Source organism: Cololabis saira, chromosome 11 (genome assembly GCF_033807715.1).
Source record: "Cololabis saira isolate AMF1-May2022 chromosome 11, fColSai1.1, whole genome shotgun sequence".
Classification (NCBI taxonomy): Eukaryota; Metazoa; Chordata; class Actinopteri; order Beloniformes; family Belonidae; genus Cololabis; species Cololabis saira.
This window is the reverse complement of record NC_084597.1, coordinates 22,292,946-22,304,208: the sequence shown is the minus strand read 5'-3', so window position 1 is coordinate 22,304,208 and position 11,263 is coordinate 22,292,946. Positions and strand designations below refer to the sequence as shown.

Genomic DNA, 11,263 nt, shown 5'->3' with positions numbered 1-11,263 from the left:
GGTGCATTTTCGCCATCTCATCTTGCTGTTGAGATTAGTTCCATTTCAGACTTTAGACGCTTACATGCATTTTTAAAACTGACTCAACTCGGGTTAATGCAATAATTCTTTATTTTTTCCATCGTCATGTAGACATACTTCTTGTTATTTACATCGATTCATCCACAAGAAAGCAGGTAAATCAAAATGTCTCACAATAGCATGCATTTATTTGTTTAAAAAAATGCAACAACATTTTAAAAAATATGATCTTCATTTACTGAAGAATCCTTTTATGTTGGTAGAAAACTTCTATTTCTAAAAAATGAAGCTGTAATTTCACGGCAAGAACAAGAATGAAATAAATTACAAACATGAAAGAATTAATTCATGAAAACTAGAATGAAATTATTTTATGAAGTGAAGTCTGGTGCAGCTGAAGAAACCAGAAAAATAGTGCAGAAACTTGCTAAACTTGTTGGTCTACAGGCTGACTCGTCCGCTGAGGATTATACATTTTATACATACGTTTTCCTTCCCTGGTATTCATTATTTTAATCTAAAAACAGTTGCAGTTGGCATGTTAACATTAGCATACATTTAGCATCTCATTCACTCTTATATGTTCACACTCAGGCAACACTTAAGAAACACAGCTTTGGTGTTCATTGAAATATATTTTAAAGGACTTAAACAAGTTACTTATCTGCATTAGATAGCTTAGCCTAATAGCTCACTAGCTAGACTGACCAAACTTCACCTTTTAATCTCCCAAACTCCAAATGTTTCTGCACATCAGTGCCTCAAAAACCCATAAACGATCATATTTTTTTTGTTGGCTTGTGAGCTAAATTATCCAGCAGCCATATGCTAGTTTGCTAATGGCTAGTTAGGCTAATTGCTATGCTAAAAACTCGGCTTTGAAAAGCCTCTTTTCCCAAAATGTTTCCTAAATGTCTTAGGATTTCTTTTGTGATTGACATTTAGCCTCAGATGAATGGTCTCACATAGAATTTGTAAAAAAGTAAAAAAAAAAAAAAAATTGCATCCATTGAACGCAAGGTTGTGCTGCAGTTTGGAATGGTAACAGTACTAGCTAAACACTATTTTTTTATATATTCTTTTATCCCAATTTTTTTCCCCATTTTTTCACCCAGTGCTCATACCCTAGTCAGTCCTGGGCATTGCTCACCCTCTGCCAACCGCGGGAGGGCCCTACACTGAACTCAAGCCCTAGCGTTTGGAAGGATGACATTATAGGCCTTGGTCATCTTGACGTTATCACTTGGCGGAGCCGCCATGTTGGAAGCTACCTTAGCTGCTCTTCGGACCACTGTGCACTGTGTACAGACGTGCTCCCTCTTCGTTGTGTCTTACTTTTAATCGTTACTTTCCGTTATAAACCATGGTAATCTGTTGCTGTGTTGTGGGGTGCAACAGCTCCACACATAACAGACGTGGGGAAAAGATCGCTAATGGTTTAACTTTACACCGCTTTCCTGCTTGGAGGCAGAACCCCGGAGGCCAAGTATCTGAGATAACAAAGAGTCGTCAGCTTGCTTGGATCGCGACTGTAAGACGACCAAACATAACCTTCCACAGTACTATACCACAAACAAACACTCACACAGACCGGGGTCGGATCATTCACACAGGTTTTATTTCCCACTTCTCCAGCTCAACGCAGTTGCTGCCAGCTCTCTGCGGTGCGATTAACCCCAATCTTCAGATAAAACTAGTTTGTTGAGGAAAAAATATTAACTCTATTTGTAGCTGAAGAGGAAAAAAAGAATCTCACGAGGAAAACAAAAATATTGCTCATGCCTCGGAACCTCTTCCGCATTAATATAGCGGTCAAAAAAAAAAGAAAAGAAAAAAGTAAGAGTAATACAAAACATGTACTGTAAGTTGTACTATTATACTAATTTATTGAAACACATGGCGATTCAAACATTTACCAAAGCAGCTGCCTAACACTTGCAAACAAGGTAGCCGAAGACGTCGGTTGTGCAGAACTGTGGCAGTAAATCCTCCTCGGAACTCCACTCTTTAGTAGGGATTTCATATGGATCCAAACCGTAAATAATCAATATTTTCTCCATATACTGGTCCCTGGCTTCCTTGTTTAAGGTATCCCGGTAAATTCCAGTTCCTTTCCGGCATTTTAACTTTTTTTTTTTGCGTTCCGTCTGTTCACTTGGTGCTACTACACTGCTACTACACTGCTGTTTGTTTACAGCAGTCCCAGAATGCAACTTGGCGACCAAGCCCTATTCCAGCCAGATCCCCCCCATCTGGCACCCCGGCTGGCCAGGACCTTCTAGCTGTGAGGCGGCTGCCCTACCAGCTGCGCCACCGTGCCCCTAGCTAAACACTCTTGAGTGTAACCCGGACTAAACGTAGGACTCCAGCTGGACCGTCTCAACCTCTGGCAGCAACTGGATCCTCCAGTTGGCTGTCACCTTGGATCATGTTGAGGTCCGTCCACGTCGACCAACTGGACTGCTAGCCAGCTCAGATCTGAAAAAGTGCTGCCACAGCTAAATCATGGACTCGCGGAGCGCCACTGGGACTCGTCAGTCGCAGTCACCCGTGGTTTGAGCCAGCCTAGCTACTTTGTCCAGCGAGCATCCAACCAGCACCCCTGCGACCCACTGGAGCCAGTCCTGGTTTCAGTTCATTTTCAGCTCTGGTAGCACCTGCTTCCGAAGTCATTTCAGTAGCTCGGCCTGAAATGAGGATGTTTGGACAGATTTGATCAAAACAAAATCAATTTACATTAGCATCATAGGTTAGCATAAGCTAGGTCAACCAAGCTAAAATTGCTAACTTATAGTGACTAAACTGAAGTGGGCGTGTTCCAGTTGGCTTCCAGGTATGTTGGTTACACCCATGTGCCCTTTTTATTTTATTTATTTATTTTATTTTTTTACTTGTCTGCACACATATTAATGCTTAATACCATGCTGGTAAGAACCTAAGGCATATGCATGTGCCCTTTTTAGATGAACCAAGGTTGAAGGGGGGGCGGGGTCATTTAAGGAATGTGTGATGACAATCATAAGTGTTCTGATACTCTGAGGAGACGACAAAACCTGATCCATAATGCTGCTGTTTAACAAAGGCCAAAAGCTCAAAGTAGAGACACCAAAATATAATTATCATATTAAATAAACATGGTTCCACACTCACAAGAAAATGTAAATAAATATCAGAGACCAGCTGGTGTTATTTAAGTCTTAGTTGATTTTGTTGCAGAAGACCAGGTTCTTCTCCCCACGAGGATGGATATGAAGTAGACGAGTGTAGGATGACGTCCACATGTTAAAGAAACGAGTTGAGACTCGTTAAACCTGCACGTATCGGGTTTAATCAAATACGCGGGGAAAACACACTCAAGTGGTTAAAGGGTTAGACCAAAAACCTCAGCTGAGTGGTAGTGCAGTTGTCCGAAGGCTGAGGCGAAAAGTCAGGGTAGACCCACGTGTGGACGGAGACGTCAGAGTTTTCCTGAGAAGGTGTCCAGGTTGAAGGCAGCGTCCAGTAAACGCTGCAGCTCAGTCAGGTGAGTCTGTTTGTTCCCGGTGGCCGGAGCTGCAGCTGGTTCGCGTCCTGCGTACCTACGAACACATAACGGAGCTTTCAAAGTGACGTCACGACATCTGATTGCCATCTCACGCAACTGACCGGCTGTGGTGAGACTCTCATCAACGGAAGTCAGGACTTACCAGATGGGCTGTTTGCCTCCGATGGTGGTACGGATTCGAGGCTTGACGTAGTTATAGTAACCCTGGTTCTTGTGCTCCTCCTGACACCAGACCAGATCAGCATTCGGATAGCGATTGGTCTCTGCCTTCACCAGATCAAATGGGAAAGGTGACAGCTGTAGGAAACAAAAACAGTCCAGCTCATCAAAGACCGGGTCAACAGAGACTGAATCAGCCAAGTGCTAACCAATGACTGTTCCAACTGTCTGGAGCCTTCAAGCAACTCCATTAGAGCCAACAGAAAGCAAGGAATGAGGCGAGGTCACTGAGGAAGGGAAAACTAAAAAAACTTTTATGTTCACTAAGAGAAAGTTTAATTATTGTCAATGCATTGACTACTGTCATTCCTTGCTGGTCGGCCTTTCTGCGTGCTCAATTAAACCTCTGCAGATGATCCAAAAAGCAGAAGCACGTCTGGTCTTCAACCAACCCAAGAGAGCTCATATCACTCCGCTGCTAATCTCTCTGCACTGGCTACCAGTTGCAGCGCGCATCAAATTCAAAGCTCTGCTTCTGGCTCACCAAACAATTACCCAAACAGCTCCTGCCTACCTTCACTCCTTCATCCAGAGCTACACTCCCTCTCAACGGCTCTGCTCAGCCAGTGCAAGACACCTGTTGCTTCCACCACAATTTGACGTGAAATCAGTAGCTAGACTCTTCTCCTCCATTGTTAGGCCGTAAGGTGAACCGCAAAAAGTATTTCAGAAAGTGATTCCTGCTGCCACCTTTGAGGACTACACAATCTTTACATCATAAAAAAGATTGATTCATGCTCACCTTATAAGTAAAAGTCCGGAGCTCAAAACCCTGCAAGAGTCCCGTGATCGGTGACCGCAAAACAGTACTAGTTTCTTCTGAGCGTAGTAAGATTTTCGTTCGCGGGTAGAGGCGCGGTCCTCACGTCATCCCGCTGCACCAATAGGATGCGCATTACTAGTAAACACAACGGCAATATCAACGGCGGCGACCGTGGTGTCTAGTGTGACCCAGTGTGAAGGATAACGATCTTCAAAACCAGTCTTCAGAAAGCAATGGGGGACGTGACCAAATGACTCGTCTGTGATACAGTCTGTGCATGTCAATCACAGTTAGCTAGGTACCTGCTCCAAGCTGGGCTTTGTAACACGATGATGACTGATGGGGTTTGACAGGTTTTAAGGCCGTAAGCTGTGACAGCCCTCAGTCAGAAGACCACACTCCTAATTAAGCATATTTGTGTTAATTTACATAATTTTATCTGATGAGATACAAGAAATTCCTTGTACAGCGTTATGGATATGAAATCTAACTATTGACACCGAAACTGGTTCTTGAAACAGACTGTAAATATGTTCATTGCTGTTCTAAACTGGAGGTCAATGGATCCAGACCCTAGTGGTCTGAAGAGGAACCGCAGGTTTGGATCCTGACCGTAGTGGTCTGTAGAGGAACCGCAGGTTTGGGTCCGGACCCTAGTGGTCTCTAGAGGAACCGCAGGTTTGGATCCGGACCCTAGTGGTCGGTATGGAATAATACGTTTTCTTATTTCTGGTTTGAACCCTGAATTTAGAACTTTGGTGTTTGATCAGATGTAAAAAAAAAAAAAAAATTTCACCAATTATGGTCAAGGACTCAATACCGAGTCCCATGACACCACCCACGACTCTTTATGTCAAACCTTTCAAAAGTTATGGCAGAGAAAAGTATTCTAGGGGGCGCTGTTGAGCCGTTAGGCCACGCCCATTAATGCAAACCATGAAATATCAAATTTATCACCAGGCCTTGCTTGCATGCAAAATTTGATGACTTTTGGAGAACTATCAAATATGGACCAATCAGATGAAGGGGGGCACGCTTTTTGGCGTCTAGCGTCGCCACGGTAACACTTTTGAAAGAGAAAAGTAATGCGCGTAGTCGCAAGATGAAGACGCACATTTTGATGTATAACACACCTGGGTGCACGTTACGGTTCGGGCCGTATTAATTGCCGAAAGAATGGCATAAATTGCGCCAAAATTACACAATTCATTCAAAATGGCCGACTTCCTGTTCGGTTTTGGCCATGGCTCCAAGAGACTTTTCTTTAAGTTGCGACATGATACAGGTGTGTACCGATTTTCGTGCATGTACGTCAAACCGTATTGTGGGGCTTGAGGCACAAAGTTTTCAGGGGGCGCTGTTGAGCCATTTTGCCACGCCCATTATTACAAACCATGAAATATCAAATTTATCACCAGGCCTGGCTTGGGTGCAAAATATGGTGACTTTTGGGGAACTATCAAATATGGACCAATCAGATGAAGGGGGGCGCGCTTTTTGGCGTCTAGCGTCGCCACGGTAACACTTTTGAAAGAGAAAAGTAATGCGTGTAGTCACAGGATAGAGACCCACATTTTGATGTATAACACACCTGGGTGCACGTTACGGTTCGGGCCGTATTAATTCTCGAAGGAATGGCTCATATTGCTCCAAAATTACGCGATTAATTCAGAATGTTCAAAATGGCCGACTTCCTGTTCGGTTTCCGCCATGGCGCCAAGAGACTTTTCTTTAAGTTGCGACATGATACAGGTGTGTACCGATATTCGTTCATGTACGTCAAACCGTATTATGGGGCTTGAGGCGCAAAGTTTTTTCTGTCTGAACCAACCAGATGAAGGGTGGGCGCGCTTTTTGGCGTCTAGCGTCGCCACGGTAACGCTTTTGAAAGAGAAAAGTAATGCGTGTTGTCGCAGGATGGAGACGCACATTTTGATGTATAACACACTTGGGGGCACGTTACGGTTCGGGCCTTATTAACTGCCGAAGGAATGGCATAAATTGCGCCAAAGTGACACGATTAATTCAAAATGGCTGACTTCCTGTTCGGTTTCGGACATGTCGCCAAGAGACTTTTCTTTAAGTTGTGTACTGATACAGGTGTGTAGCGATATTCGTGCATATACGTCAAACCGTATTGTGGGGCTTGAGGCACAAAGTTTTCCGGGGGGCGCTGTTGAGCCATTTTGCCACGCCCATTAATGTAAACCATTAAATATCAAATTTTTCGCCAGGCCTGACTTCCATGCAAAATTTGGTGACTTTTTGGGCACGTTTCGTCAGAAGAAAGAAAGAAAGAAAGAAAGAAAGAAAGAAAGAAAGAAAGAAAGAAAGAAAGAAAGAAAGAAAGAAAGAAAGAAAGAAAGAAAGAAAGAAAGAAAGAAAGAAAGAAAGAAAGAAAGAAAGAAAGAAAAAAAAATTCCTACAGATACAATAGGGCCTTCGCACTGAAGGTGCTCGGGCCCTAAATATAGATTTTATTGCTTAATGAGCAGTGCTGCCTACCACTTGGTTGGATGCTGAAAATGGTAAAGATGCAAATTTGTGCGTCTTGTTTTAGTGTCTGAGCGATTCATCACTGTTAAAAGCAGTGGTCAGTATTCGTTCATTGTCCCTGATTTCAGTTCAGCACCTGCTCAATCCGGACAATGGCCACGATATCGTCCATGCCTCGGTTGGCGCGTTCTCGGGTCAGCTCGTAGTAAATCTTGCCAGAGCAGAAAATTACTCTCTTCACTCTGTCTGGGATGGCGGCTGCAGAACCGCCGTCCGGGATGAGACGCTTGAAGTGGGTGCCTGCGAGGTGGAAAACAAAGCTCAGAAGCTCAGAAGGAGGTCATATTTTCTTTTGTTAAAAGTCACACTAGTAGTTTTTCGTCAGTTCTCACCTGGCAGCATGTCATCAAAGCTCGACTTGGCCTCAGGATGGCGCAACAGCGACTTTGGCGTGAATACGACGAGCTGACGTTTCAAAGACAAAGGCAAGGCAAGGAAAGTTTATTTGTATAGCACAATTCAACACAAGGTTATTCAAAGTGCTTTACATCAACATTAAAAGCGGCAAGATACAATTAAACAGTAAATAACAAATAAAAGGAAATAAAATTATAAGAAAAGAGGTAAAATAATAAAAAGCACAAGTTGTTAAAAAGTAAGGGCAGTAGAGTACAGCAGGTACACATCTCATTCTTAAAATGGTAAGAATTACGTTTCTATACGGTCAAAACGCACAAAGACCGGGTCAAATACAGTATTACAAAAGTAATCTGTGCCGATTCGTGCGGTGAATAAGACCAATTTGACAATTCTACGTCACAATGCCTGCATTCAGGGCTTATCCATAACTTAGCCAAGGTGAGCGCTGATCTTTTCCCTTTCGTTTTTAGGGCCAAAAATGATGACCTCTGTCTTTTCTGCAATTAGCTGGAGGAAATTCTGGCACATCCTCTCACTGATTTGATGAATACAGTTACTCAATGAGAGTAGGGGACTGTAGTCACGTGATGACACTGAAATATAGTGTTGTGTGTCATCGGCATAAGTATGGTAGGAGACAAACACAGTGAGAACATGTTGAGTGGCTCCGGCAGTAGTGCGGTAGTAGGACAAGTCCCGGCGGACACAAACTTACGGGCTTCCTGAAGGGCAGCAGCATTTGTCTGCGGAGGACGTGGAAGTAGTTGGCAGGAGTCGAGCAGTTGACCACAATCCAGTTACAGTCGTACAACTGAAGCACTGCAAAGTCCCCTGAGAGGTTCTGGACAAGAGGGGATGAAACGTCAGAAAATGCCACGGCTCATTCTGCGAGAAATACTCATCCCATCGGATATTTGTGAAGGTTACTCAGGAACTCACAGGGAAAACATCTGGGTCATCGTTGCACATCTGTAGGAACCGTTCAGGACGTGCAGACGAGTGCTCTGGACCCTGAAAGACGGACACGAATAAAACCGCTCAAAACTTTACAAATGAAGCCTCTCCTACTGAAGACCATTGTTTGTCTACAGCCCCCCCCCCCGGTGGTGGACATCGATACAAACACAAATTAACATAAAAATAAAGGTCCTGAAATGTATCGCGTAAACATTATCTTCTACCCCTTTTATTATTTTAAGTGTCCTATATGTACATAAACTATCTTCAAAGGCACTTAAAAGATTTAATTTTACATTAAAACCTATTTTAGTGTTTAAGAAACCTCCTCACGAAGGCAGGGAAGACATACTTAGGATTTAACTCACTGTTTCTGCACTTTATTAAGGTTTTGTTAAACTAATAAGATTTTTCTAACATGTCAAACGTTATTCTTCTGAGGTCGCATTTGCTTGCTTTTAAGACCTTCTTGAACAAACGACTGCAGAGACGTGAACTGAGCGATGCGAACTGAGCAACATCAGCTTTGACGGCATCTGAAGATCAGTCAGGAACGGTAAAATCAGGACATGAAGTGATGTGTTCACAATACAGCATCGCAGCGCCAAGGTTTTCCTACCATCCCCTCCATCCCGTGAGGAAGCAGCAGAACGATGCCATTCTGTCTGACCCACTTGGCATGGCCCGAGCTGATGAACTGGTCTATGATGCACTGAGCCGTGTTGTGGAAGTCTCCGAACTGGGCCTCCCACAGAACCAGAGCGTTGGGATTGGCCATGGAGAAGCCCAGCTCAAATCCTGCACATAGAGGAGAAAACCAGATTAATAGATCCGTGAGGCAACACCAGGACAACCCTTGGGTCGTCTTCCGACCTCGGAGGGCCTCGGTGTGGTCGAACCTCACCCAGGACACCGTACTCGGACAGCGAGCTGTTGCAGACGGTGTACGTGGCCTGATCGTGAGACAGGTGGTTCATGGGGATGCAGGTTCTCCTATCTTTGTGTTGGTCGTGAAGAACGTGGTGTCGATGGCTGTGAAGCACCAAAAACATGGATCAAAGGAGACGCAGTTCTGCATCAGTTCAACACCCCCATTTAAACGTACTATTGTTTACATGTAAAATCATCCGGTCATCCTGGAGATTCAGGAAAATACAACATTCAAGCGAGGCCGGCTCTACGCAGGGGCAAGAGGGGGCAGAGCCCCCTTAAATAAATATGTTGCCCCCTCAAATCAAAATTTTAGAAGTTGAGAAAACAAAAAAAACAAAAAAAACTAAAACAAAAAAATGTTCTGCTGTATATCTGTTGTGTTTTATAAATTTGTTTGAGAAGATTTTTTATTATTATTCATAAGACTACCTTTCAGTTTTGTAAATATTGACTATAGTCTGTGAAGTCCTATTTTAGGTTAACATATATTTGAGAATTAGGCCATCCAGTTAAGATAAATGTTGTTGGTTGATAAAATCTGGATGAAGGATGTTTATTTTATTTTATTTTATTTTATTTTATTTTTATTTTTCAGTTTCCCCCCCTGAGGGATTGCCACCTTATTGTGGTCAGGGGGTTTGCGTGCCTCAGTGACCTTAAGAGCTATACCAGCAGGAGCTTAGTCTGCAGGTGGGACACCCAAGTTGGACAGGTCTGAAGGTAGAGGCCTGACAAAGTGCAATCCGCTTCTCCAATTTGGGGTTGGACACATAGCAAAAGACCCATTTCAATGAAGAAAGCATCGTTACTATAAGCACAGAAAAAAAAGTGGTGGAGCATGATGTGCACACATGATGCCCCCTTCACATTTCTGACTGCCCCCTCATATATGCATGCCTAGAACCGGCCCTGCATTCAAGTATTTTCACCATCAATCAAACAAGAAACACAAACGCTCACATGGAACACAGTACCCGCTAACTGCTACTAAAGGATTTAGGAGCTGCAGCCAGGAGCTGCTGGTCACCATCAATGATTAACTGATCACTAGCATTGATGAACTGATCACCAGCATTGATGAACTGATCACCAGCATTGATGAACTGATCACTAGCATTGATGAACTGATCACTAGCATTGATGAACTGATCACTAGCATTGATGAACTGATCACTAGCATTGATGAACTGATCACTAGCATTGATGAACTGATCACCAGCATTGATGAACTGATCACTAACATTGATGAACTGATCACTAGCATTGATGAACTGATCACTAGCATTGATGAACTGATCACCAGCATTGATGAATTGATCACTAGCATTGATGAACTTATCCCCAGCATTGATGAACTGATCACTAGCATTCATGAACTGATCACCAGCATTGATGAACTGATCACCAGCATTGATGAACTGATCACTAGCATTGATGAACTGATCACTAGCATTGATGAACTGATCACTAGCATTGATGAACTGATCACTAGCATTGATGAACTGATCACTAGCATTGATGAACTGATCACTAGCATTGATGAACTGATCACCAGCATTGATGAACTGATCACTAGCATTGATGAACTGATCACTAGCATTGATGAACTGATCACTAGCATTGATGAACTGATCACTAGCATTGATGAACTGATCACCAGCATTGATGAACTGATCACTAGCATTGATGAACTGATCACTAGCATTGATGAACTGATCACTAGCATTGATGAACTGATCACCAGCATTGATGAATTGATCACTAGCATTGATGAACTTATCCCCAGCATTGATGAACTGATCACTAGCATTCATGAACTGATCACCAGCATTGATGAACTGATCACCAGCATTGATGAACTGATCACTAGCATTGATGAACTGATTACTAGCATTGATTAACTGATCACT

The 11,263-nt window shown here is 43.2% G+C and overlaps 1 protein-coding gene across 2 annotated transcripts in view; it reads right to left on the bottom strand.

Moving 5' to 3' along the window:
* Positions 1–95: 95 nt before the first annotated feature.
* The window catches only part of LOC133455139 (2-oxoglutarate dehydrogenase complex component E1-like), a 31,319-nt gene continuing 20,151 nt past the window's right edge, over positions 96–11,263 (bottom strand). Inside the window, exons 16-24 of one of the 2 annotated variants that reach the window (XR_009783489.1) lie at positions 9,325–9,452; positions 9,040–9,218; positions 8,403–8,474; positions 8,179–8,304; positions 7,436–7,508; positions 7,180–7,343; positions 3,708–3,862; positions 3,172–3,599; positions 96–2,708 (exon numbers count right to left, since the gene is read on the bottom strand). Coding sequence is in view for 1 of the 2 variants with exons in the window: in XM_061734020.1 (XP_061590004.1) it covers positions 3,479–3,599; positions 3,708–3,862; positions 7,180–7,343; positions 7,436–7,508; positions 8,179–8,304; positions 8,403–8,474; positions 9,040–9,218; positions 9,325–9,452 (1,018 nt within the window). In the remaining variant the exon portion in view is untranslated. Of the gene's footprint in view, positions 3,600–3,707; positions 3,863–7,179; positions 7,344–7,435; positions 7,509–8,178; positions 8,305–8,402; positions 8,475–9,039; positions 9,219–9,324; positions 9,453–11,263 lie in introns of both variants that reach the window. The other variant, XM_061734020.1, reaches the window with a different exon arrangement.